The 27,864-nt window shown below is 43.1% G+C and overlaps 1 protein-coding gene across 3 annotated transcripts; it reads left to right on the top strand.

Moving 5' to 3' along the window:
- The first annotated feature begins 36 nt into the window (after nucleotides 1-36).
- LOC103538314 (C2 calcium-dependent domain-containing protein 4C) lies at nucleotides 37-27,864 on the top strand. 3 transcript variants are annotated; one of them, XM_030456643.1, is made up of 3 exons: nucleotides 37-946; nucleotides 4,536-4,672; nucleotides 26,432-27,864. In XM_030456643.1, the coding sequence occupies exon 3, from the start codon at nucleotides 26,487-26,489 to the stop codon at nucleotides 27,786-27,788; it is 1,302 nt and encodes a 433-aa protein (XP_030312503.1). In that variant the 5' UTR covers nucleotides 37-946; nucleotides 4,536-4,672; nucleotides 26,432-26,486; the 3' UTR covers nucleotides 27,789-27,864. The 3 variants fall into 3 exon arrangements, with proteins under 3 accessions (XP_030312503.1, XP_030312504.1, XP_008502884.2); XM_030456644.1 differs by lacking the exons at nucleotides 37-946; nucleotides 4,536-4,672 and adding an exon at nucleotides 20,276-20,294; XM_008504662.2 differs by lacking the exons at nucleotides 37-946; nucleotides 4,536-4,672 and adding an exon at nucleotides 25,978-26,142.

The following is a 27,864-nucleotide window of genomic DNA, read 5'->3' as shown; positions in this document are numbered from 1 at the left end:
GCTGACCGCCCGAGCGCGGCTGAGGAGGCGCGAGACCGCGCGCGCGCTGCCTCAGGGCCCGGGCCGGCGCCTCCCGCCGCCGAATGCTGCTGGCGGAGGCGCGCGCTGCCACAGCAGCTCCCGGCGGGCTCCGTGTCACGACAGACAGACTGAGGGACTGACTGACGGGCTGAGGGACTGACTGAGAGACTGATGGGCTGGTGCCCGGCGCTGTGGCTCGCAGCAGAATCCCGATGTATCGCAGCAGCTCTTGGGGACGTGCCCCCGGGTCACGGTCCGCAGCCGTGCCCCGCGCGAGGCGGTGTCACCTCCCCAACACCTGGGCAGCGGCCCCCCCGTGTCACCATTCTCTTCCCCCCTGCTAGTAGGCCCGAGGCTTGGAACCGAGCTCTGTGGGCAGAGATGGTGTCAGGCGAACAAAACCGCAGCGATAGAGTCCAGCGCTCTGTGGAAGTGACCCAAAGTGACCCCAACTGCCCTGCGGTTTTGTTTCCTTAAGCACTTCAAGTAGCGCCGGCAAGAAATGGAGTGCGGTAGCGACGAAGGAAACTCAGAACTTCCCTATTTGGCTTGCAACTTAAACTCTTCTCATGAAATATAGAATGATCATTTAACTCTTCTCTTTGTGCAATATTATCATATTTTCTGGCTGCTTCAAAAGAAACTTCCTCTACTCTATTGCTGTACTTCATTGTATTAGCTTTTCCTGCCTTATAAACTTCACTTTTAAATACTTTCCTCAACTGTATGCCTCAACTCTCACTCAAGGTCACAATCTCAGTCTCTTGCAATTGCTGTGTTCTCCTGTTTCCTCTCAGTTCACAGGAAAGCCATCTGTACAACATGGCCCTCCACACAGCTCCTTTGTAATCTTTTTATCATGATGTCAGCAAAAATACCCTCCCATCCTAAAGAGCTAAACTTCACTACAATATGGAATGCAATGGTGAGACCAAGCTCCTCTGTACCATTTCTGTGTTTTGCTATTCCCAGTACATCTGTGTGTCTGGACACATTTAGTGTCTCCCTTTGTATTCAGTGATTTGCTTTGGGACACGAGTTGTTTTTCTTCTTTTTCACTGTGCCAGGTACAAGGTGGTCTGGGCACACACCTGGGTTCTACAGTAACAACCATTGGTAATAGTATTACAGTAATAAGTGAGATATCCTGTCAGTCTGTCATCTGAGGACCCATGTTATTTCAGTACTGAGAAACAGATGCCTTTTTGCTGCAGTACAGTGGGTATAGAGGTCAAAAGAAACTTCCTGGTTTCTGCACATTATTTCAATATTTAAAAAATTGCTGATAGGTGCATTTCCCTTGAAAAAAAAATAACCACAGTATAATGAACCCAAAAGTGCTTACATTAATACATTTCTTTTTCTTTTAAGCCAGAGACGTATATGTTAAGCAATCTCCCAAAACAGAAGCATGAAATATCTACATGAATAAATGCTGTCTTACTTGTTCATAGCCCTCTGTTAATTCTTATATTGAAATTCCTTTCAGATTCTTGTACTTAAAATAGTGTGTGGATGACAGCAATACGGGCATATTTGCTGATATTTTGGGTGAAGTGGAACTTAGTCAAGTATGTGTGCAGGAGCCATCAGTGAAGCTCGCTAGAAACAGTTTTCTCATCTGTCATTTTAAATACATTTTAAATCACTATCTCAGAACAGGTCCATTAAAATACGGCATAAATCATACCCAAGCATGTAAAGTAGCTTCTGTCTGTGTGACCAGACTGCTTTAATCACTGCATCAGAAGGCTTGGAAGGTAAATGTAAGACACATAGTAACAAAATTGCTGTTTATAATGAGTCAAACTTATCCTGGATTTGTAAAATTAGACAAAAGTCAGCACTGTCATTATTATATTAGCATTAGCAGGCCTGGGCACAGCCTTTGCAGACTTAGACTCTTGAGCTGCAGACTTGAGTACCTTGTCTTGTTTGTGGGTCTGTTTCAGGGGCTGCTGGACTGTATTTGACCATGGTTGCCCATGCTAAGCATCATACTGACCTGAGACTCATATGGACCTGCTTCACTGATGTGGATAATTATACATCATGATATAGGTTCTTGGTTGAATCTGTCTGCTATCCCAATATTTGTCTTGTTGCCTTTGCTCAAATTTTGTAGGGTGGCTCGTGCTCTGATGGTTGTGTTACTGGATGTGCTACACCAAGCTGTTAATGACCCCGTGGTTCTGGTGTTCCACCAGTCTTACTGGAAAGCTTCTTCATAGACCTAATGCAGGCATCTGGTGCTGATTCAGATTATTTCATTGTACTGCTTGGTCACAGTAAACAAATAGACCAAGATTCTGACTTTAAAGTTATAATTTTAGCAAACAGATATTTGGAAGAATCAACTTTTTTCTTTACTCTGTTTGATTTATGCCTATCTAGGTATTCTTGAAAAGCTTACCAATGTCTTTGGGATTCCTGCATTCTCCTCTGGATCATTGTGCCTTTATGGAGGATTTTGTTTTGTTCTTTTTTTCCCAAAATGTGGTGAAGCCCCTCTGTGTTGGCTGTTTAGATTTCATTTGTGAATGAAATTAGTCCTTTAGGTAACTTCTGCTGCTCTGCTTCTAAGCTGATTATTTTCTCTTGCTATTTGTACAAGAGCTTTTTTGGTTTTTTCTGTTTGCATCTCACTCTACTAACTTGCTTTCTCTGCTAACTCAGTAGTTATGTTACAGACTAAAACACAATTTCTCTTTGTGATTGAATGTCTCCTGTGTAATAGTTGTTCTATCTGCAGGAAATCAGTCAGCCCTTTCCAAACAAGGGAATGGCTTTACAGAGTTAACATTTTTAGTAAGGAATACTTAAGACCAAGACTGCAGGAAACAAAGATGTTTTGGTACCTCATCTTAAAGGGAACTGCAATTACAGGAGCTGGAATAGAATGAAGGATGGGATTGTAATTCAGATCATGCTCCCACAGAAGATGTTAGTTCTAGCAGAGCTAATAGGACACAGATTTGGTAATGTGGGAGGTCAGGAGACTCAGAACAGGAGTGGCATCCCTCTCAGTTGTATCCCACACAATAGCCAGAGTGGAAAGGTCATACCCTGCTCTCCTAGTCCATCAGCCTGGCTGCCCTCAGGCACATGGTATTTTTATTATCATAAAAACTCACAGAAAGCAGCATCTTCTGTAATGCTGTCCCGTGGAAAGCAACTCAAGCTGACTTTTGATTACAATCTTCCTGTGGCTTCTGACACTTTTTAACATTAACGTTTGCAGTTGAGCTCCATTGTGATCTGGTGGTCACTTCCAACTTTTCAAACCTGCTGTGGGAAGAATCAGCAAGTAAATGTGGACTGTTGCCTCAAACCCACATGCATTTAACTTAGTGATAATTATCAATATGAACTACTTGTAATACATAGATTTTGGGTTCCAGAAACTCTTTATTATAAATATACACACAGTTTTCCTTGTTGTTTTTAAAACACCAGCTAAATTAGCAGGTAAGTTTAAAAGTTTCGTTCTGAATTCTTTTCTTGTCCACATCCAAAGACAGAACATAGTTTGCTGCACAAAGTACACATGGAAATATTGTATTTCTGTTTTAAAAATAGAATTTAGTCATCTCAGCTGCTTGGGTATGATACAGACTGATCCAAATAAGATGTGACTTGTATGGAATTATGTTGAACTTTTTGCTTTGTCTGAAGTTTGTATCATGCAGCAGCAATGGTGCTTTTTCAGTTGCCTGTATTTTAAGGATACTGATAAAGCACTGGATCAATGCCAGGTATTTAAGGAAATGCATTGCTGTTTCCTTGGCTCCCCAGATGTTACAATATATTGCAAGTATGTTGCTGGAATAAAGAGTAATTTTTACTATATTTTTACTATATTTGTTTAATTATAGTGATTCAGTGTTGTAGAAAAATCTTGACCTCTAAAATGAGTTGTTGTTAGCACCTTGCCTTCAAGCAAATAATTTAGATAATGTGCATTACATTGTATAGAACTTTGTTTCCTTTCTCTTTTACAATCTCCTTCAATGACTGGCAACAGCTGCACCTCATTTTATCATGTGGTTTTATTCAGAATTACTGATTATTTATTATGATTTATAGCAGCAAAAGTCTTTGATGTTTTAAAACAATGAAATACAGGCTTGAACACATCTAAATGAATCCAACAGATGCATTGTCTGAGTCTGTGCAGTACCACTGGAGAGAGCTAGAGCTGACACAGGATTGTTCACTGCTGGAGGTTTGCCAAAGGAAAACTGGCTGCAGTCACACTATTCTCTATTGCAAGGCTCCTCTAATGTGTGTGTTTAATAAAGTACTAACATCTGGGCCCACAGGGTGAACTTCATGTGTACAAACAGTGTAATTCTTAAAAATCAATATTTATTTGCAAACTTCACTTGAGAAAAAACATCCCAGGGCATCAGATTTGGGGTCATGTGCTACTTTAGCACTACTTTGGTTTTGTGCAGCTGAAGTATTAGATAAGCCCTATGCCTCCCTGTTCAGTTGCTGTGTTCTCATTACAGCCATGCAGGGATTTCTATGGCCTGGCCCCAGTCTTCTGCAGGATGCCAGCACTACTGCAGTTATTGATCTCCTCTGGAGAGCCAAGGAATGATATCACAGAAAGATGGAGCTGTGCTTCGAGGTGGTTATCTCTCAGGTAAGACATGTGGTAGAGCTTGGGAAGGTATCAGTCCTGGAAGCTGCCTATGTTCATTTCTCAGTCCATTCTCTCTTCCCTGTTTGCTTCTTTCCCTGATCCTTTGACCTCTCTTGATGCACAGCACTTGGAGTGGGTGCTGTAAGCAAATCTAACTTGAGCATGGAGCTATGAGCATGGGCCACAGGTGGGCTTGTCCATTCTGCAAAGGCTGATGGCTCTGGCTTTTTCCACAGCAATAGGGAAGCCTTGCTCAGAGCTTGCTCCTCCTGTACCAAGTTGCTGGCCTTTTAAAAGTGGCTGTTCCCATACCATGTGAGAATGTGGTTGTATTTCTTCTTAGATCTTTATATTCCTGTTGTGTCTCTTGTTCTTTTTTAGTATGTGAACCAAACCCTGAGGCCTCCTCAAACAGGAGAAGTGGGCAAGTTCTCTTTGTTAGCAGTATGTCTGCACAAAAACATAGGTTACTGAGTGGCAGAAACATGCTAGTGTATTTGCTTACCTGTATCTTGCTGAGTTGCTGACAGATACCCAATGTCTGAGAAGAAGGGAGGATGGGAGGTAAGGGAAGTTACTCCTCATTGCTGATCCACAGGCTGAGGAGCCCTGAAGGATATACCAATAGGTGGCTGCTTAGAACTAGAACAATCAGTAAAATGGGGGACAAAAGGAGTTACTATAAAGAGGGCAATAGGTTATTCATATTCATTGTCTTCTACAATGATGTCTGAAGTCAGTTTATTCAACCCTAATCAAATGGTTGAAGAATGCAATATAAAAAACTGATGAAGGAGCTCTGCTTGTACAAGGACTGTGTGGAAAGACCCACTCCTGACATTGGGGAAGTATCATTATACATAACTCATAACTTGTGCATGATAACTTGTTAAATGATATCCAGATCTTATGGTATTTGTTTTTGCAGAGGCGTTTTATAGATGCTTGTGCTAGTGCAGTTATTTCTCCTTTCTCTTGTAATCAGAGCACATCTTGATGTTTGTGCATACCTAACCAGGCTTATAAGCCCAGTGTTCTCAACAGAGTTATTAATCATTTCTGATTATCAAATTCATACATAATCAGCTTTTCACCTAAGGGAATGCCAAATTAGATCTTCCCTCAGTAAAATGAAAAATTCACACTCTTCATATGAAATCACTGACAGCACATAATTACTATAAAAATATAAATTGCACACAATGATCTCGTAAAAAATAGAGCAGTGCATCCTTTATTTCATTTCCTATGTATCCTTATCTTCTTCAAAAGTAAGACTTCTTCAAAAGTAAGCTGCCTTTTCCATGACTTCATTGCAAAAGCTCTTGACTGTTGTGGGCTCTTTTGATATGTTACTTCATTCATGATTTAGCATCCTTTTTAAGATTATAACACCAGTTATTAATGAGAACTGTACTACTTTTTGCATGCCTGGCTTCTGGAGGGAGCATAAACATCACAGCCCTCTCTCTCTGAATTTTATGCTCAGCTGTGAGACACCTTATTACTTTCTGGGTTTTTTGGGACATTTTAATGTTCAGTGCTGACCTTACTTTCCATTTCCCTATCTCCTGCTGGGTGGTGGGAAACCAAGGATGGCTGGAATTGCTCCTTCTCACATCCTCTGTTTCAAGCAATTGTCCCTTGTATTTCTGTAGGAAGCTGAACTCCCTATGCTGCACATTAACTCCATTCTCTGGATACAAGTTCCTGATAGAGAGCTTTTCCACCCCTTTTCTGGTGCTTGTGTCATGCAAATGAAGTGGGGTGCCCTGGGGCAGCTAATGTAAGAGGCTGTAACTATATGCATTAGAACAGGGCTAATCTTTTCCATTTTAAAAATCTCTTAACAGAAGAATCTATTAAATCTACTTGTTGTAATCAGGACTTGTGAAGCTGTCAGCTTTCCCTTACTCCCTCACCAGCTTTACTATTTCTGCCAAGCCACCCCTTCCTTTCCAGAGCTAACCCAGAACTTTGCAAGTCTGGACCTGAGACAGCTTGTCCCAGCTCTGGAAAACTAGTGCATGGATTTCTTTCCACACTTGTGATGGATTCTGCAGAATGGTTTGTTCTGCTTTTGGTTGTATTTTTACCTCAAGGGTAAAATTCACTGTTCTGGTGCAGACTTGCATTCCTTCCAGAATGAGTTAGTCTCTGTATTATACGCTCTCTCTTCTCATCTTGCAGGAAGGGGGAATGAAGGCACAGAGAAAAAGCATCAGCTTTACAACTTTGAGTGTATAATCCCTGATGCTTGTCTTACTGGAATATATTGCAGATCAATGTGAACTATTAGGCATTTTGTGGTCAGTTGCTAAGGAAAAAGGTATCCTGCAGCAGGGGAGCAGTACAAGCTCTCTTGCCTCACTCCAGCCTTGAGCTCAGGGAGTAAGTTGGGGGATTTTTACAGTAAACCTTAACCACAGAGCATGAGCTACAACTTCACTGGAGCATGTGTCCTAATGGGAACTCAGTGCATAATTAGGCCCTTTTATTCCATCCTACACCTGAATTGTCCATATCTGCCTTTTAGTTTGTATTTGAAATGACCTTGCAACAGTTTGGTCTTTCAAATAAGGCACAGAACAAGTATATGCCCTTTCGAACAGAGTAGCTGTCTGTGTGAACATATGTGTACATGTCTACTAAATTTATTTACCAGAAAGAAGCAATTTCTAATAGTGACCATGGCAGTTACAGGAGAGATTTATTTTTTTTTAACATGACTCTGTAGATTTTATGAAGAGTTAAAATCCAGACAAGATGGAAACCAGTACATACTGTAAATAAAAATGCACATTATTTTCTATTTCAACCCTGCAGACAAGTTTATTGATACATAAATTATTTTTAGTGAAATGAAAGTATATATATGGGTAGAAAGCACTGAGTTGAGGTTGGGATTGCTTTTTGCTTTTGACTGAGGCTGATCTCTTGGTGCTTGGCAGAGCTAGATCTGGGCACAGGAAGCAGCAATAGTGATGGCAGAATGGGCCCTGGCAGAGTCTGGAAAACCCAACTGACAGCTGCTGCTGTCAGATGAAGGAATGAGATTATTTGAAACAGCAGCTACTTCAGGGGGAGATGCTGTGTGTGAGCCTTCTCTGGCTCTATTTTCTGTGGCAGAAAAAGTCAGCTCTGAGTATAACCCAGGCACTTTATCCCCAGAGCAGCACAACTCAGTTTGCTTATGCAGAGAAGCAGCCTTGAGCCAGCTCTGGGTGTTAGTTTGGATTCACTGGGCCTTTCAAATGTGTACAATTACTCATTGACCATTTTACATAAATCAAACAGATACCATTATTAAAAACAAACAAACAACAAAACCAAAACAAACCAAAAGAACAAACAACCAAATAAAAAATCAGCCTTCAGATAACAGTTTTATGAATGATGGCAGACATTTTAAGAGCTTACAAGGCCTGAAGACAGAAGGAGAAGTGGCAAAATGGAGAAATAGAGGAGAGTTATTCCAGATGTCAAAGTTGCAGAGAAGGCTCTTGTGTTATTGTGAGGCTTTGAAGGGACCTAGGAAGAGCCAGTTCTGAACTGGTGGAGGGAGGGATAAAGACAGCCTATGGATAATCATCTCATTAATAAGTGTTGCTTTTGCTTTTCCACAACTCTGTCAAGAAGGAACTGTAATAATGTTCCCAGTTGTTGCTGAGTCTCTGGTGGCACACATCCAACCATGTCTGTCTTCTGGGCTTCATGAGATGGAATCCTCTTCCCTTGTGTGATCTCTTCTGTAGCCACTACACCAGCCAGAGATCCGAATTTCTGTGTGGGAGTTCAGGCTGCAGAGTCTTCCAAATATCTATAGAAATACAACAAAGGTTTATTTGCACAATTTTATATGCGGCCACTTCTACATGAGACAAATACTGATAGATTTGGCAGGAATGTTAACATGCCAGGGGCATAGCTCCCAGACATGTCTCTCAGAGTTTCAGTAACCATTGGCACCTTTAGATCCCTTTACTTCTGGTTATGATTTCTTTGCATTGCCTCTTTCTACCACTCTGACAAAGCACTGTGCATCATCAATTCTTTCTGTGCCCAGATTCAGCAGCTACCACCAGGACTGAATGTGTCAGCAACAGTGACATAGCTGGGAGTGGTGAATGTGGCAGTAACAAAAAGATAAAATCAGTGGGGCATCCTTTTTTCTTGGAGGAAAAAACAGTTCAAGGGACAAGGAAGAGTTTACTAAAGGTGTGTCACCTAAAAAGACTAACAAAACCCTTATTGCAGTTTTTAAAATCAGCAGAACTCCTGTTAATCTGTGCCCTTCTTTGTGCCCAATCTATACCATACTGGTTGATCTTGCACCTATTGAAGCACAAGTCGTGCTGAAGTCTGGATTAGGCCTCACCACAGCTTGATTATGAGCACTGCTTTGCACTGGTGTCCTTGCTTTCTTGACAAGGAGAATTTCTGCAGTGCAGTGAGGAGGCAGAGCCCTGTTCTGCAGCTCAGCTGGCAGTTCAAGGTGTTGCTGAGTTAAGGCCATAAGAGACAACAGTGCCTGACATCAGCTCTCTGTGCAATTGTTCAGGGAATCTTAAAAATGGATGGCGTGGCTGAAGCAATAGCTACATCACAGGACTGATTGTTCTGTTTTATTGGGTATTTTTCAGAGAGCTGGGAGCTGCAGCCCGTGTGACACAGTGTGCTGGGCTGTTCGCTGCTGCTGAGGCTGCCTGTTCTTGTCAGGCATTCCCAGTGTTACAGCAGCAGTAGGAGGTGGTACTGCTAAATGTAACCATTCTGCCTTAGGCCTGATTTCAGCATTCCTGCAGTAATATGTAACAGTGCCAAAGTAGAGATATGATACAAATTAGAAACACAGCTTGCCCAGCAATGTTTTAAATCCCTTGAAGTATGTGATTCAATTATCTCCTTATATAAATTTACCCTAGCAGTTCTACTTGAATTTTAGTTGGAGTTAATTCTTATTCATAAAATGGAAATAGTTGAGTATTTCTTAACCACCTAGGGAGGAAGAAGTTTCTCTCCTGCAGCAACAAACCAGGCTTTCCTTTACCCTCAGAGGCTGGCATGCAAGCTTTGCAGATATATCTATCTTTCTCTAGGAAACATGACTTTAGTTTCTTTTTATAGTGCATGTTTTGGGGTAGGAAGGAAGGAGAAAGGAAAAAAAATCCAAAAAACAGATATCTGCCTGAAGTCCCTTGTTGAAGGTAACAATTCAGTAAAAATGGTGAGGGATTTCTCCACTTGTTCTTCACTACCTGAAGAAAACTTTTTCATCCCTGTGTACTGCAGCCCAAGAGTAAAGCATTTGTAGCTGGACTTCATTTGCAGGTGTAGGAGCCTGGAATCCATTTAGTCAATGTTTTGATACTATAGTGTCAAAACTGTAGTACTGTACTTCGACAGTCTTGTTACCATAGTGTAGTCTTGTGCAATTGTGTTGCACAGATTTGACACAGAGTCAAAATGGAAGGGAGCAGGAGGGGAAGGCTGTGCAGTGCAGCTACAGTGTGGAGCTGTCTGTGCCCTGGGTGCAAGCACAGATCTTTGTGCCTTAAAGTGACATCTGACTCTTTGCCTAGGACCTGGTAAGAGGAACATCACTGACACCCTGTGAACTGGACATGGTTGAGCAGCATCTGTTGCATATGGTTATATCTCCTTTTGGTGAGGCAGGCTTTGGCCTGGGAGAATGTGCCAAAATAACAGAAAATAGAGGTTGTTACTCCTCTACGAGTTTATCTGAGTAACTGCAGGAGTAAGCTCATGGTCAGGTCTCTTAGAAACCAGGTTCTTCAAGTAATTGAGCATGCTAGGAGTAAGAGCAGCCTTTTTGTGTTATGACTTAGAATATGCAATCATCTTACACTTGATATTCATCCCTGTTGGCCTCTTTATATGCATTGTGCTTAGGTCAGGCAGATTTTCATTTGCTCAGCTGAAAGCTCTTCAAAGCTGAGGCTGTAAATCTGTTGTGAGCTAAGGAGAGCAAATAGGGTTTTGCACAATCATAGTGCCCTTGTGCTGAGGCACTGCTGGGTGCAGGGAAAATTATTCCAAAGTTTTGAAATAATGCCACCCTCAGACAGGAGGGGCACAAGCACAGGTCTCAACTGAATGTTTTATAGTGTGTTAGAAGCTAAAGAGCAACATGCAGTAAGGGGTCAGCCCAGAATACAGCCTGCCTTATGAAAGAGGCAGGGATCACCATCTCTTTCCTGTTTATAATGTAGGTAACCCTCAACAGAGCCATCTTAAATGGTTTACTGCTTCATTCCCCATCATACCAAACCAGGATGCACATTAGGCCTACAGTGTGACTTGCTTTTCAGTTATCTAAGAAACAAAAAATACCATGTTGGCAAGGCCTAAGTCATATGTCAGTGTTCAACCTAGATGCAGGGAAAAAAAAAAAAGCTCTCTGCCAGTGAAAAAAAGGGGAAATGAAATCCAAATGAAAACACAGCAGTGATTTTATGCCTGAATAAAACCAAGATGCCTCTGCGTGTGTGAATGAAATAATTAGTTAGGAAATTGGATTCCAGCATGTCAAAGTAATGGAAAATAAAATTATGAAAATAAATCATTTAGTCTTGATCAATAGAATAGTTTTTAATTTTCCCCCAAAGTTTAGTTTTAGCTCAGCTGTGATGTTACATGTCAAGAAATGTTTTTCTCACTGGAATTAAGTAAAAAAGCTAACCCTGTAGCACTTGTCACTGCAGTGGTGAAGGGAAAGGCTTTGGCAGGGATTGTCCCTTTCATTCTCAAGTCACCAGAGTCCATGCATATGAGCACACAGCTGAATTCTGGGATCTCAAAGGTTATGTTGCTCATATATAGCAAGGGGGCTGAGGCCTGGGGGCTGCGGGTTCTGTGGCACTCCAGACATCCTGGGCAGTGGCTGCAATTTGCACGAGCTTTTGGGGGGCACTCTGGTGTCTTTTCAGTCTGTGCTGATGTTCTCATTGCCATACTTAGAGATGGAGTGAGGTGCATCTCTGGCTACAAGTTGCCAGAAGGGGGAAGGGGAAGAAGCTGGAGATAGCTGGGGCATGGTGTGTGCCTGTAATCAGTGTGTGTGGTCTGATAGATTTTGGTGTGAGCCAAACTGCTAAGGAGTTGAATTCAGGAAGGTATGTTACTGCCTATGGATATAGACTTAATGCAGGCTGTAAAAGCACCTGAGCTATAAGTGAAATCCATGTAGCTCAGATGCTGTTTAAAATCTCATTTAAAGGTTTTCTATCAAGTCTCTAATCACATCCCTCTGTGCCTAAAAATATCTGCAACTCTGTCACTACACAGTTCCTCTGCACTTTGCCTCCTTGAAGACAGCCATAAGCACTTTCCATTGAGTTATGGCTTAAATATTAGTGAAGCAGAGCAGAAAGCCCAATCAGCTTAGTGTCCCTCAGGTGTCCAAACCTTAACCTTGGTGCCAACCGGGCCATCCCATTGCAGAGAAGGGATCCAGCACTGGAGCACAGGTACAGCCCAGCCCATCATAAGGTCCTCTCCAGTCCTGTGTGACTGGAGATGTGCAGCAGCAGGGAGTGATGGGAGTACAGCTATGAACTGCTTCCAGTTTGAAATAGCAAAGATTTTAGACAAGGGAAAAAAGGAGAGAGCATGGCATCAGATTTGCTTTGCATTAGTGACTGTGGAGGGAGTTAGTTACTACTTCACAGTTTGGCAGAGGAATTTATACTGCTTCAGAAATCTTGGCCACTGGGCAACAATGCTTACCAGCCTCAAAATTAAAAATCTCTTTCTGGCTCTTGGACGGGTTGTGCAGATGTATTTTTTTGTGTGATTAGACACTGTTCCTGCCCAGCAATTCAGTGAGGGAATAGAAAGTATTCTACCCAGGGCTGAAGTACAGCCCTTCTAACAGGGGAGCTAATCAATTGCCAATTCTGGCTTTTAAAAGTGTATTTATTTTTTTGTTAGTTGGTTTGGGGTTTTTTGGGTTTTTTTAAATGTAGAATGCTTAAAAGGAAAACAATCTCCAAATAAAATCAGACAAGTAAGATGGGTTTTGTTCAGACTTAGTAGTTGAAATGGCATTAACAGTGAAGAGCTCTTGAGTTTTTGCTGAATGTTTTAATGCTGTGGTGCAGACTCCATCCTGCTGCCAGAGCAGCCCAGCTGAGACAAGCCTGTCTGTGGATCTCAGTGTCTCCCCAAGAGGAAAGAGCCAGTACTTGAGTGAGCACTGCCAGCTCTGGGCTTGTGCAGTAGCAGAGCTCATTTCCCCTCAGATAACTCAGTGCTGTGTCTGTCACAACACCAGGTAGTAGGAAGCTACAATTGTTATCTGGATTTTTACAGCTGGCTTGACAAAAGATGTTAAAATTAAGTTGAGCTGTATCGATGCTTTTGAGATAATTATGCTCTATTATTAATAAATTCAAGGATTGACATGGATCAGTGAATAGAAAAATGTGGCAGTGATGCACTGTAGATTTCAATCTTTCTTACTTTTAAATGAAGTATTCAAGGTAGAGCAGTAAGATTTTTCCATCTCACCATCTGGCAGGGTTTTATGTTGGTTGGTTTATCATTTCATATCCTATCTATTGTTTAATAAAATTTCCAGTTGTTTGGCTTACTTTGTGTATGTTGTTAAACTTAGAAGGCTTAAAAAAACCTAAGTCAGTCCTGGGGACAAACACTTGTGTTTGGGGGCCTTTATATAATTTTGGGGACTCCTTAATTAAATGCCTACTCTTTCATTCACAAAACTTATGTAAAATATTATGATTACTTACGTTCTTGATTGTCCACTGAGTTTGTTACATGCCCTGATATTTTGCAAAATTAAAATGTCTGTAAAAAAAAACCCCAATAATTCCCTCTTTCCCTTCACTCTAAATTTGCGAGAATTGAAACCAACAGCTGTTCTAGAGCTAAAAAGAAACAATAACCATGTAGCAGGTGGTAACATGTATGTATGCGTAATTGCAGTCTGGCAGTCTGCTAGCCAGCTACCAATTAGTGAGGAATTGGAGCAAAATCCAGGCAAAGAAGGGAGCAAAGAGAATGGGAGGGTAAGAGAAAAAGTTTTAGCCCAGGAACTAAACATCTTTGTAGAGGAAACTAATGAGTGGAACTCGGGGCAGTGAGTCATGATACTCTTTCTTTTTTGAAATGTTTTCCTCTTGACCAGTCACTGCCTAGAGAAACTGGCTGGAATAGTGGTGAACTGATGGCATGTCCTGTATAAGCCTGAGTGTAAGTAAACCTGATGGGCTTTGTGTCAAGTCATCATACTGATGCACATCAGTGGCATGTGTCACAGACATGTCCTGTCACAGACACCATGTCTCTACAGCTCTGCTCACACCCACCCTTTGAAGGATCAGTGATGTGACTGTACCTTGTCATTCACAAAGTCCTGTTGGCAATTAATTTCAACTCTGTGGATGGACTGTTTCCACACAGCTTTCTTCAGCCTCTGTCCAGAAAACATAATGTATTTGGGTTTCTGTCAGTGACCAAAATTGAAGTGTTCTGCCTTTCCCCTCTAACTTAAAGAAAGCCTTTTACTGAAGCATACTGTGTGGGAGTATTTGGATGAAGGTGGAGAAATTTTGCTCCTTTAAGACAAAGAACAAAAATAACTGTTCTGGAGGTCTAAAGTAAAAGGAACCATAAGAAATTCAGAGCTGCAGAATGACTGCTCTTGTAATTGGGAGCAAGAATCAAGCCCTCTGCACCTAACTGTGAGCCATTTGGGACGAGTGACATAGGTGTAACAGTGAGGCATGAGATTGCCATGAGCAGTCCTGAGAAAGACATGAAATGAGAGATCTGTTTGCCTCAGTTACAAGGAATATCCCTGCTTTTATACAAATCATTCATGAGATCTCTTGTCACAGGGCAGGATAGGATTATTGTCTTCTACAAGAGGAGACTAAAAGACAGTGCTATTTATCTGTAGAAAGGCTGAAGTAACTGTTCTCTGTAGAGTGTTGGAGGGTGAACTTGTGGGAAGGAAGAAGGAAAGAACTGTGTGAGATTCAGGAAAATGTCAGTGTAAGGATGGATGAGCCTGGATTAGCTGTGAAGAGCTTTATCCTGGAAGGCTTGCAGCAGTGCCAGGTTCTAGAACAGCATTGCTATAGGAGTAGGGCTGGAACCTGGCATCCTTTTGGGATGCACCAGGATAAGGTGATGATGGGGAATAGGATAATGCACTGTTTCCAGTAGACAGGGCTTGTATTTAGAGACTGAGGAGGCCCCTTCCAGCCCTGCATTCCTTGTCCAAAAATGGCATAATCTGCAGAATTGCCTTGGATAATTAGTCTGGGCTTCAGAGAGAAACTCCAGTAACAACAGTAGTTGCTGGTTAACAGGAGAGGGATCTCTAGATCAGTCATCCACAGCCAAAGCAAGATTGGGTATAAAAACTGGATATGATACATTAAGATAAAGTGTTTGGAGATGGCAGAAACCTGATGAGTGCTTGACCTATAGGGGAGGAGGAAACTGGAATTCTGGAGTAATGTGTAACCTCCAACAGGAAAAAATATAAAAGAAATCAGAGTGAGGTAATGCTATCTGCTAAATATCTTAGGATTTTGAGAGATGTAGTGTCCTAGGTCTGCTAGATTAACTTCCCTTGGCCAATATGTTATGGTGTTTCAGCTGCACAGAAATAGGAGTGGGAACAATGATAAATGGGTTCTCTTCTGACCTGCACCAGAATAGATGGGGAAATAAAAGGATGGCACAGGAATTGTGCTCTATAATAGGATCAGTATTGAAAAATCTAGTAAAAATTAAAAAGGCATGAAATCTGCTTTTGGAACTGTGGAGAAGGAAATGGCTACTGTTCCTGACACTGCAGATCTTAAGCAAGATGTTGATTCAAAGGAAACAAAAGAAATGTACAAGAACATCCTAGCAATTCCCTCATAAAAGAACTTTGTTAAAGCACTGCAGTTTTTGTTTGTGTGGAGCAAAAATGCCCCAGTGAAAAAGATATTCAGGATGATTCAGGATTAAAAATAGTACTGTCAAAAATTGAGGAGTCACAGGCAGTAGTTCAGTGAGAGCTGTTGTGGCATGGCTCTGCCATGCAGTTCTGCTCACTTGTGCAGTGCAAGCCTGCACTCAGCAGGGTTACATGGAGGTAAAGCCAGGATGTCTGAGAGCAGGGAGCACCAGCCCATTCCCAGCTGCTCTGTCTCCAGGGTCTGATGATGAGTTCTTTTAATGCTGAGCTTTTCACTGGCTCTCCTAAATGTATAAATTATTTTCATTTCCTGTGATCAAATCAATAATCCATGTCTGTCCTTCACTGATAGCAACCCTCAGCTAATTCTTTCTTTTAATACCACCTTACTGTATAGATAAACAGTACAGGATTTTTGTGCCTGGAGGACATCAGGAAAGGATATTTAACTGATTTATGACATGACAAAGCATTCAGTGTAATAAGACAAACCCAAGAGTGCTTTTTTCCTTTGTTTGCCACTCTTTTTTATAGGTGAAATGTGCTTCTGCACAGTCCAAATAAGATAATGTATCACTGAAGCCATCCTTGAAGGACTTATATCCCTGCTATTAACAGTAATGATGGCTCCCTGATACCACTGCAATACTTTCAAAAGAAACCTGTAATTCAGTTAAGTTTCCTTTAGAATATGAACTCCATCTCACTGAGGCTGTCTGTAACTTCCCAAGGGCTTTGACTCAGATTTATCAGAAGGCAGAAAAGATTTGAATTATATTCTTAGAGGAGGGTAAATTGTTGACAGGTGAAGTGGGGCAGTTGCTACTGACTCTCAGCCTGCCTGAAGCAGCTGAGCTTTGAATGGACAATGAGGGTTAAGTATTTGGGGGCTGAAGCTTCCCTGGCTTGACTGCCACTTGAGTGGCTGTTGTGTGCTACCACTTGATTGATTCAGGAAGCTGGATAACAGGAATTTGCTGAGTACAATATTTTAATTAAGATCAACTGTTCTTAACAACTTCAGCTGATCAGTAAATAACAAATCAGAGTGAACAGTGTGTGCTGCTGCTGTTGATCTCCATTCTTGGAATACTGGATGCCAAAGTACCACGCTTATTAGTGCCTGTGCTGTTTGCTGGCCTTCAGTTTGCTGACGAGATCTGTTTAATTAAAAGCAGCAGGAACAAGCTGATGGTTTTCCAATCCTGTCTGAGGAGTGCTGATGAGGCAGACACTCCTCTGGCACAGAAATGAAAAGTCACCTCTCTGGAGGTCAGAGATGAGATTTTCCCCGTGGAAGTGAAACAGCCCCTTTTTTACCCAAGTCATCATCTGCAGTGAATGAGGGGTGCCTCATCCAAGACTGGTGGCTGGGAAGTTTCTTTTGTCATTTATTCAGGTGAAAGGAAAATATAGAACCTGCTGGGTCACCTGCTGGTTTCACACTCAGCTCTAAGGGTGGTGCTGCTGACCAGGAAGGATGTGCTGGGCTTCCCACAACCATGGAATTCCCTGATATCCCTTCTGTCTTCTCAGTGACCTGTCTGTGCAGTTCCTTGTAAGATGGGTTCTACAAGAGTGATTTTCTAGAGCTTTCATTGTATTTGTTGTTTTAATGGAGACAAATTAGGTGGCAAAAATATTTGTAAGGGCTAGAAAAGGGAGGAAAATATCTTTTACTTTGTGTGGGTAGGAAAAAACCTCAGAACTGTCCTAACAGCTGAAGTATTAGATTGTGCTGTGCTTTTGGGTAGTGCAGAGGCTCAAGGGAAGCATGTGCTGAGAGTAACTTGCAGCCTGTTTCCTGGGAAGTGTTTGGGATGAGGAGGTTCCCAGCATGCAGGTGCCATGTGCTCCCCAGGGCCTGCTCCAGGGGGAGGCTGCTGGCCCTGGGGCTCAGGGCAGGAGGCTGAGGCTGGATTTTAACTTCAAATTACCTAAGGGAATGAAAGAGGATGAGATAGCTGAACAACAAAGGGTTTTGTTTGGTTGTCCCCACTTAAGCAAAGCTCCTCACCACATCAAAATTTTTATAGAGTGCCAGAGAATCTGTTCTGGTCACATGAGCCTCTTTCTGCTTGTCCCAGGGGGAATATGTGTGTGACAGTAATAACTTGAAATTAGTTTTCTTGATATAGTAATATCTGACCCTATGTTTGAACCCTCTGTGTTTGGAAGCAGTTGTTAAAGTGTTTGTTTTCTCTTGCCTATGGATTCCCTGACGTGGAAGGAATTTTGTCAAGCACAATCCTTCCCATTTTCACACTCTTCCTGCTTGCTGCTGGCAGCCAGTGTTGTGCTCCAAGCTTCTAACCTGGTTTGCTACACTTCTCTGGTTGTTAAACACTGATGGCAGATACTGAATGGTGGGGGGCAATCCAATGAATCCCCCAAAGATGCTTCTTTATCCCGGGGTATAGTTACAGTACCTTGTGACTTCTGTGTTTTGTTTTGTTTTGTTTTTTTAAACTGAAATTTCAGATTTTTAATTACTTCTTGATAACAAAACTGTCATTGTCTCCCTTCATCCTTTCTCTCTGTTTCCCAAGGGCAAACTCAGCACCTCCACAAAGTTCTGAGCCTTTTCTCAAAGTTGCCTGAACTTTACAGGGCTCTTTACATTGGCTTCTGCAATCAGATTGTTGTTACTGGTATCAGTTCCATTAACAGATTCTTTTTTCTCTACCACTGATATTCCAAATGACTTTTGTTCTCAAAATATTTTTTAGGCATAAAGAAGGATGAGATAAGGAAGGTAATGACACACTATCAGTATAAAGCTTAGCAGAGGTAGGATCATAGCAGGCCCTTATTTTTAAATGGAAAGTAAAAATATGGAACCTTTCCTCATTTCAGAAAATACTTCTGCTGAAACTGGACAACTTAGTGGGCAGGAAACTACAGCAGAACTTCTGAAATGCTATAACCTTCTGAAATGAAATACTACAAAGAATTGTTTTGTTTTTGCAGAAATGCTGAGGACAGTGTAAAGATGAAGAGTCTTGCTTTAAGCTTGATTCAAACATTGTACTTCCCTGTACCAAACACCACATCTGTTTCTTAAGCAGGTGCTGCTGATCAGTGCTACTGCTCTGAAATGTCAAGATGTAATTCACAATTCCATGTCCTGCCCATCGAGGTACTTAGGTCAGTCCCATCAATGTGCCACCTTCACATGGAAGAAATCTTCAACTAAATTTTTCCTACTCAGAAGATATTCTTTTGTTATCCATTAATTTTCTGCTTAATATTTAATCTGCAAGGACTATGTGAAGCTGCCTGGACTGGCTCTCCTAGCTTGCTGCAAAGCAGGAATGTTTCAGGGTCACATCTTTAAATAAAGTCCAGGTGGAAGCTGGACATAAACTACTAGAGATTCACTGTATCTGATCTGGAGAGGAGAAATTCAGCTGGAGACCACTGTTCTTCTGCACCTCACACACCCCTGCACATGCAACATATGATCCCTGGCAGTTCTGCAGCAGAATTTCCCACCTAGAACTGGAGTATGGCTCCCTTTCACTGCATCTGCCCGGGAATGTGGCTGGGGTGGGGCCACAGGGAGAACACCTGGAGAACCTCCATGGCTGGAGCTGTAATGTGCTACTGGGCTCTCTCAGCCCACCCCAGTGTGACAGTGTGACCTACAGGCAGCTGCCTTTGTTGTTGTCAGGCTGAAACTGGGGACTCTCCTTCCTTGACACCTCTTTGTAGCTGGTGGCATAGGGAGGGCAGGGAAGTGATGACTGCCAACACACCTGTTTTTAAGCTGTTAAACACTCTGGATCAAGATGTAGCATGTTTTGACAAGGTGAGTTATCCTTTTTGAAATGTCCTTGGCTGGCTGCCTCGTTCATTCTTATGAGCTTTGTTTGTGTGAACAGGTTGCTGCTTTGATCCAGCAGTGTCATACAGTGTGTTTAAGCTTCATACATACTGTACCTGCAGGACACGCTGCAGCCAGCTAGGAAGCCCTGAGAACATGTAATCTATAATCTATATAATGTAAATCTTCATTTAGAGGAAATACAGTTTCCATTCTTTGTGCCTGCATAACCTGGCTGTGATCTTATGACTGGCCTGTCCAAATGAGTGTGCATCCATAGCACTAAAATCATAAAATTATCTCCCTGATCAGACATTCTTTAACCATACTGATAATATTAATTCACTGGAGAAATATCAGACACTTTCATGTCATCCTCAGAATAGTGGCCTCAGAGATACAGGGTCACAAGCAGTCTCTTTTTGAGTCCTTCAGTCCTTTTCCCTTTTGAAGTTTATGATTTAATCATTGAAAGTCACTGATGGGGCAGCAATTTGCTAACCCTTGACTGAGAGTCACACATTCACAAAATTCCTCTTATTTCCAAGCTGGAGTGGTGCAATAGAGCTCAAAGTCCCCCTTTTTTGTTAAGAAGCAAGCAGAACAAGCAGAGTAATTCTGTCCACTGTATTTCTTCCAACTAAATAATCTTCTTCTATTCTGTTTTCCTCCTTTCTCAAACCAGTTCCAGCCTTCTTCAGGATCCTTTCATCAGCTTACCTAAGCTGCTCCAGCTAATCGAGTGTCTGTTAAGCCCTCTGATGGTGTTAGGAAATCCACTCTGCTCTGGAATTTTATCCCAGTTATCTGCCCACACAAGACTCCTTTTCCAGGTAACTGCCTGAACTGAGCAGTGGAGCTGATTTCACTCCAAGTGTGTGAAATGTAGATAATGAATTAGCTGTTCTGTGATATATTTCATGATTATGACAGCCTTTAAAATACTTTTCTGGTTCCATTCTTGCCTCCAGTGTTGCAGGTCTGCTTGATGAAGTTGCTTGCAATCTTGAGATATTTGTATCTTGTTGAGATAAGTTATATGTCATGAAAGATGGGATCTGGTTTTCCATTTATATCTGAAAGGGTCCTTGTATGTAACAGCTCTCCAGTCCTTTATGGTTGGTGAGTTTCCAGCTCTCACCAGGGTCGTTCCATAAAGATTTTCCTATGATACATAATTTTTTTTTAGTTTGACTGAACAAAGCCAAGCCTGATAACCTGCTATATTGCATAAGCATATTGCTCCAGTTTATTGGATATTTGTCATTAAACTTGGATTTGCTCCTGAGTAAAACCCAGGAAGCTGCTATATATAAACAATGCTTTCCATTGTGTGTGTGCTCTCTATAATCTAAACCCCTTCTGTTTATTTGTGGTTTACCTGGATTCAAGTATCATAACTCACCTGACTGTTTTAAGAATACAACTGACCAGCAGAGGAGGATATGCATATCCAGACTCTGCTTATCCTGTTGGTCTGTATTGGTACCAACTTTGTAGATAAACTGGGAATACTGAAAAACTTAACCACCCTCTTCCTCAGGCTTTATTGACTGTAGGCACTTAAATCAGCAGTGTTCAAGTCAAAACTTTGAAATCTTTTCCAAGGGGAATGACAATCATAAGCAACAACTAATTTTATCATCCAGTGAAGTTACCTTCAATTATTCAGTCAATCCAGTCAAAGCCAGGGATCTGCTGTTCTTTGGGACCAGCTCCTTTTTTTATAGTAGAATTTGCTCTGTGCCAGGAATGTGCTCTCTTGTTAGTGGTAGTTACAGGAACTAAACTTCTACAATAAAATAGTGTATTGGGTTTTATGCTTTACAAATAGAGTAAAATCTAGACAAAACATGTCTGATGCATGTTTAGAATTAGTAACTGTGGATAAGTGAAGTAGGTGTATTTGGGAGAGGTTTTGGTGGTGGTTTTCGTCATTCAAGGTAAAATCAATACTAAACAATCTCTTCTACACTAGCAACAATGTAATCAAACAAGCTGATGGGGTAGGAAATAAGGAATTAAGATAATCAGAAATTCCTGTTATCTACTGGTGAGTGCTCATGGTCACATTGTTTTTAGTGTTTGGGAGAATGGAATAAAATGTTTCTCATATGATGCTATTTAAGCTTTAAGGATGTGCAGTTTCAGAAAGAATGTTAGTCATTATTGGTAGGCTGCTTGAACATGGAAAATGCAAAACAGACTTAATTCCCCTTTTCATTAGAGCTACAATCTCCCCTTTCCCAGCTTTACACAGTCATGCTTGCTTAGAGCATTCCTTTACACAGCTGGGAACTGCTGTGAGGGAAAGTTAGACTCCACCTTCATGTAAAAAGGTGTGATAGGGATAACACTGCAGCAAATTATCTACTCCTGGGCAACAAATTGTTGCAGGGGAAAAGATTTCTTTAACCAATTAAAATGCTGGACTGGCTTCTCCATAAACAGCATCTGAATCCTCTTGCCCTTGGACACCATGCTTTACCTGGAGTACATTTTATGCTGAAAGCTGGGTTTGGTATGCAGGTGTCTTAAAACCTGGAAAGCATGCAGGGAAAAGAAAGTTAACATCATGTAGGCAAAATCATTAAAATAGTTTGTCAGATTTGAAATAGAGATTAAGTACATTCTGCCTAGAACTCAGTGTATTTCCACTCTAAACATGGAAAGGGATTATACCCAAATGTGGCTGGACCTCTGCACAGTCCCATGCTTCAGACTGACAGATTGTTTTTGGTGACTTCAATGGCAGTGGAATTAGGGCAGCTTAACCTTCTTGGGTTTTGCATGTCAGCTTCTCATCACAGGACCCTATAATCTGCTAGGAAGAATGAATTCTTTAGTTCTTACCTTTGTATTTTTACTGCTCATGCTGCTCTATACTCTGTGTTAAGTCCTGAAGGGCCCTGCCACTCCTGTGCTCTTGCTGCTAAGCAGCACCTGGGTGTCTGTCCTGTCATCTGCTCATTTAAAGGAGCATGGATGTTACTCATGTAGCTATGCAGAATTTTGCCTTTGATGAGGTAAAATATAAGCTACTATACAATACAAAATAAAAGTTGAAGTTTTCAGATTAGATTTACTGAACCTCTGCAACTACCTTGTTACTATTCAACCAGTGCAGAATGACTTGATTTCAGCCAGAAGTGGTGAGCAGCCTGCTAATCAATATCTTTGGCCTTTGTTAAACTGACAGGAATGAATCAATGTGGAATAAATCTGCTCACAGTATCAGTCTCTCATGGAAAAAAATAATCTAAGTGCCTTTCATCAGGTTGAGGAGCTTTTCAAGAAGCTACAGCTGAATTTCTGCTTCTTTCTTTTGGATAATAAAACTGAACAAGAGTATTTATTCTCACAGAAGCCTGTGGAATTTTTTCATATTTTAGGTAGTCTGTTGCTCTAAGGCATTTCTGTTGCTTTAGGAATGGCAAGCTGTTAAGTGCTGTCTCCTCTGTGCCTGCCTTCCACACCTCCCCTTTAAAAGCAGGGCCAGAAGTTTTTCAACTTCTCACTCATCCTGGCTGGATGAGGAGGGTTCCACTGCTCCTGGTGTGCAGCATCCCAAGGTGATCACCTGCTAAGGACCTCCTGCCTCTACCCCCTGTAAATCCCTGTGAAAGGCTTCCTTTTGTGCTTCCAGCCTCTTCAACCAGTCAGTGACTTTGATGAAGACCTAGAAAAAGCTTGGAATGTGTGTAGTTATTCCAGGTAGAGATGTCTTTCACTGTAACAGCTACAGTGGACAGGCCTTGCAGTTGTACAGCATCATGATCTCTTCTGTTTACAGAAATGTGCTATGGTGGTCAGTGTGTGTGTACAGGCAACATCCCCACAATAAGAAGCCCCTAGAACTACCACTTAATTTAACAACAAAAAAAAATTAAAAAAAAAAAATCAGTAACCAGGACATTGGGGTTTTTGCTGGAGAATGAGATAAATTAACTAGGAGAACGAACTAAACATTGAATTAAAACAGCTCAGTTGCACAGGAACAGAAAGCTTTCCAGGGACCTGGCAGGTTTGGTTTCACAGGTGACCTATACCCATGTGTTGCCCTGAAGAAGCCCCTTCTGTACCGCAGCTTTGCCTCTCGCAGAGCCGCCTCCTCCCGGGCCGGGCTGCCGGCAGGTGGGGCCCGGGTCCCGCCGCGCTGACCCGCGCACACCGAACCCGACCCACTCGCGCCGCCAGACAGAAGGGTCTCGGAACGGGGAGCGGTCGGACACCCCCTGAGCCCGATGATTGTTCCGAGTAAAGTCAAACCAGACCTCGACACCTGCTGCTGAGGCAGGAGGGTTCCTTTTGTCACAGCTTCTCCAGGCCGTGGGCAGACCCTAGCGTGTCACCTGTGAGTTGGTGGAGGAGTTATAATAAGCCTTGCCACAAATCAGATCCTTTCCGGTTTAAAATCGGTTTGTTGCAGACAATTTTTTAAATAGCAACAGGAAACCTTCTTGGCACTGCATTTTATTTCTCCTCTGAAGCTAATCAAGGAAATAGAAGGCGTTTTGAACACAGGAAGCTAAAGAGCTAATCATACATTTGAGTGCCTGTTTCCAGGGGGGATGTAGAAGTACTCAAGTGCTGCTGAACTCCCAGCAGCACATCAGCCAGCTGCTCAATGACTGTCAAGTGCGGGCTTTATTAGAAAGGGGAGGGGGAGGATTTTCCGCCCAGTGTCAGGCACCTGCTCTCTCTCTGCAGACACCAGAGGGAGAACGGGAACTGAGATCAGGAGACTCTGAATCACCCTTTGGAAAAAACATCTCTTTTTTCACTAACTGTAGAGGAAGCCTGAAGAGACTAAATGGAAACTGAGTACCTAAAAGAGGGAAGCTGCTTTATTTCACCACTGCCTGATGCTGGCTGTAGATTTAGTATTCCTGAGGCTGACTGCCATATCTGAACTCCTTCTGTACACTGATACTGGAGGTAGTAAGCTTTCCATTAAAAATCTCCATTTCCTTCAATTTTCTCCATTTTTAGAGAAAAATCTTTCTTTGGTATTAAAGAAAGAAGTGTATATAGCGGAGTGAAGCTCACTTTCTCTTTGGTATATAAGAGATGATGTATAGTACAGTATAGCCTGGTCTGAACAGATAGCAGCTATGTGGCACACAGTCTGCTTCCCAAAGGAGAGCATTCCCGTGTCTTCAACATCTCCTACTGTGCAGCTGGCAGGTCTCATATAGCAGAGAAAGCACAAACCTTCTCCATAACCATCACTGAATTAGATTGGAGAGTATTTGAACCACAGCAAGAAAATCCATTTAAATAAACTGACAACTGAAATGTTACTTGGACATTTTGCGATGTCCTGAACCTTTTTAAATATAATCACAGGGTTTTTTTCTTTGATTTGAATCACTAGAGGGCTACTATGAAAGTGAAGCTTAAGTGCTGTAAAACGAGCAGCAGAGAGGCAAGGCACAGACCCAGACATGTGTGTTCCCAGCCAAATCTCTCAGCAGGTTCAAAATGTTCCCCACCCCTGTAACCCACTTGATTTATGTTCTCTGAGCACATCTCAAGTGATCAGTAAAACATGAACTTTAACTCTTCAATGGGAAAAGACATAAAATTATTTGTTTGCTATCACTGTGTTACAGGCACGCAGGTTCAGCTGAGTCTGTATCCCAGCTCCCTGGCAGGCCTTGCTGGCTCTGTGGTCAGGATTCCTGTTAGCATCTCATGGAACAGTTACACTCTGCAGAGGTCCCTTCAAGTTCTGCTGCACTGCAGAACTGTGGTGAGAAAGTTCAGGGATCCCACCTGGCTCCGTACAGTCCTGTTTGGTGTCACACCTGCCTGTGCTTCTGACGTATTCCATTTCAAGGTGACTCGCCAAAACATTTTTTGCTTTGCTGTTCCTCACTGCATCTGCATTCCTGTTTCTGTTGTTTCTTAGAAGCGGTGATAGGACACTCCTGTTCCTTGCGGATAGTAAGGAGCGGCCCGGCAAGGGCGGAATGGGGCCACACATTGAGACTCAGAAAGGCAGCAAAGTTCTTTTCAAAAGAGCTTGAAAAACCGCAATCCCCGCTTCCTGTTGCCGTCATGCTGGAAGCCTGCCAGGATCTCGAGAAGAAAAGCACCACCGAGACAATTCTGCTTTTGTCCTGGGTTTGTTAGTTAATCTGGAAACACCTCGGAACGCCTCTGTAAATAGGTATTAATCAAGAAGAAAGTAGAAGCAGGGGAAGGACGAGGGGCTGCCCGCTATACGGGTGGCTTTGGCCACCGCTGGGAGCGCGGGGCCGGGCGGGGGTGCGGGAGCCCAGCGCCGGAGCAGCTGCTGCCAGGCGGGCAGGGCGGGTTGTGCCAAGGGACCTCCCCACCGCCCGGGACACAGCTCCCGTACTCAGTGCCGGATCGGATCAGGGACAGTGACTGCCGGGCGGGATCCGTTGCCTTCCCACCTCTTCCTCTCTTCCTCCTCCTCTCTCCGCCTGCGGGGAGCGCTGCCAGCAGCACCCTCCCCTCCATCCCTCCGCGGGCTCTGGATCCCCCTGCTCCGCCCCTCCCCTCCACCGCCCCGCGGGTGGGAGGCTCCCGGCACCGCTAGAAAAGGGCCGGACCGGGGCGGACCGTAGGTCTGAGTCGCTTCGGGTGCTCCGGACCAGTTAGCGGCGAGCGAGGGCTGCCAGAAGCAGCGAGTGGCTTCTCCTTGCCAAGGTACGTGCTCTGGTAACGGGGAGATACGGGGGGTAGGGAGTTATCAGTGAAGAGGGTTTTCCCCTGACAGGAACTCGATACTGTTTTATCTCTGTAGTGGGACAGTTTTGTTGTGGCGAAATCCGTTTGACCGCCCTGAAGATAGTGTTCGGGGCAGAGGCTGCTTTGAACCTGTGAACTGACTGGGCTTGTGTTAGTCCTGCCTTGAATAGCATCCTCTGTGCCTTGCTTGACTGTAGTGTGTCCAAGAAAGGTGCTCATGAAGTTCGGTATCTCTGTGTGTCTGCAGGTGGATTTGTACTTAAAGCTGTTCCCCTTTGAGGACCTCCTGCCCTGGTTCAGTGATGTGGTTCTTGGAAAAAATTAGAGCATCACACGAAAATGGAAACCTTCTTAGCTCCTCCTACCTGGGACTGCCACCTGGCCAAAATCTGCCTGAAAAAGCCCGACGGGGGGTTGCTGCTTTTCCTAATGTTCTTACCCCTGACAGAATCCCTGAATTCTGCATTCCCCCCAGACTGACCAGCTCCAGCCTTGCTAAGGGCACCAGCCCCCCCCAGGACCACAGTTCAAAGGATGCAGATCCCAATTCTGACTACAGTCCCAGCTCTTCCTTGCCACACCTCATCCAGGTGGAGAGTGCTGAAGAGATCCCAGCTTTGGAAGAAGAAAGTACCAATTCAGACCCACAGTCCCAAGCAGCACTCTCCCTGCCTCATTTCCCCAGAGCCCCCACTTCATATGGGTTCTGCACTTTGCTGGAGAGTCCCCATACCAGGAGAAAGGAGTCCATCTTCCATGGGGACTCAAATGGTACTCTGCCCAACCTGATGCTGTCTCGATCCAGAGCTAACACATTCAGTGGCAAGGGGAGTATGTCTAACCCCATTGCCATCAGCTTTGCTTCTGTGAGGCTGCCTCCCAAGCATCTCTCTCTGCACAGGCAAGGTGCTTGTGACAGTGATACTGCTTCTTCCTCCAGTGATTCCTCTCCTTTCAGCTCCCCACTTCTCAGCAGGTCACCTCCCAGATCCTGCTCCCTGATCAAAACACAAAGTCAGGAGGGATTGCTCTGCCGGGCGCTGAAAGCCAGGAACAAATCCAGCATGGCCAGGAACAATTCTCTCTCTACAGAGGAGAGCAGCTCCACTGACAACAGCCCCAGAGCCATCAGGAGAGCCTCGGAGGGGCTGCTGGCCACACAGCACTTCAGCATGTCCTGTTCTCCCATCTTTCCTCTGGAACTGACCCGCAGCCGGGAGAGGCTGGTGGGAGAGAGCACGGTGGTGATGGACAAGGGGGGCATCTTGAGGCTGTCAGCTGAGTACTGCTCAGAGAATGAAAGGCTGCGGGTCCGCCTGATCAGTGCAGAGGGTTTGTATGATGACTCTGTAGAGCCCAAAAACATAAACTGCTGTGTCACGTTCTCCCTGGTGCCAGGGAAAACACAGAAACAAAGAAGCACTGTTATCAAGAGAAGCAGGAATCCCATCTTCAATGAGGACTTCTTTTTTGATGGCATTGCAGAAGAAGAGCTTTACAGCCTCTCTGTGAGGATGAAAGCAACAAATAAAGGATGGAGCATGAAGCGGGATTACACCTTAGGAGAGCGGGAGTTGTCTTTAATGAGTATGTTATCAGTGTAATACTCCAAACATTCAAACAGACTAATTTTGTCTTTTGGAAGCTTTCTACTAAATAAAGTTCTGGGTTGACTTCCTT

Source organism: Calypte anna, chromosome 10, assembly GCF_003957555.1.
Source record: "Calypte anna isolate BGI_N300 chromosome 10, bCalAnn1_v1.p, whole genome shotgun sequence".
Taxonomy (NCBI): domain Eukaryota; kingdom Metazoa; phylum Chordata; class Aves; order Apodiformes; family Trochilidae; genus Calypte; species Calypte anna.
Note: the sequence above shows the minus strand (reverse complement) of the source record. Positions and strands in the feature narration are given on the sequence as shown.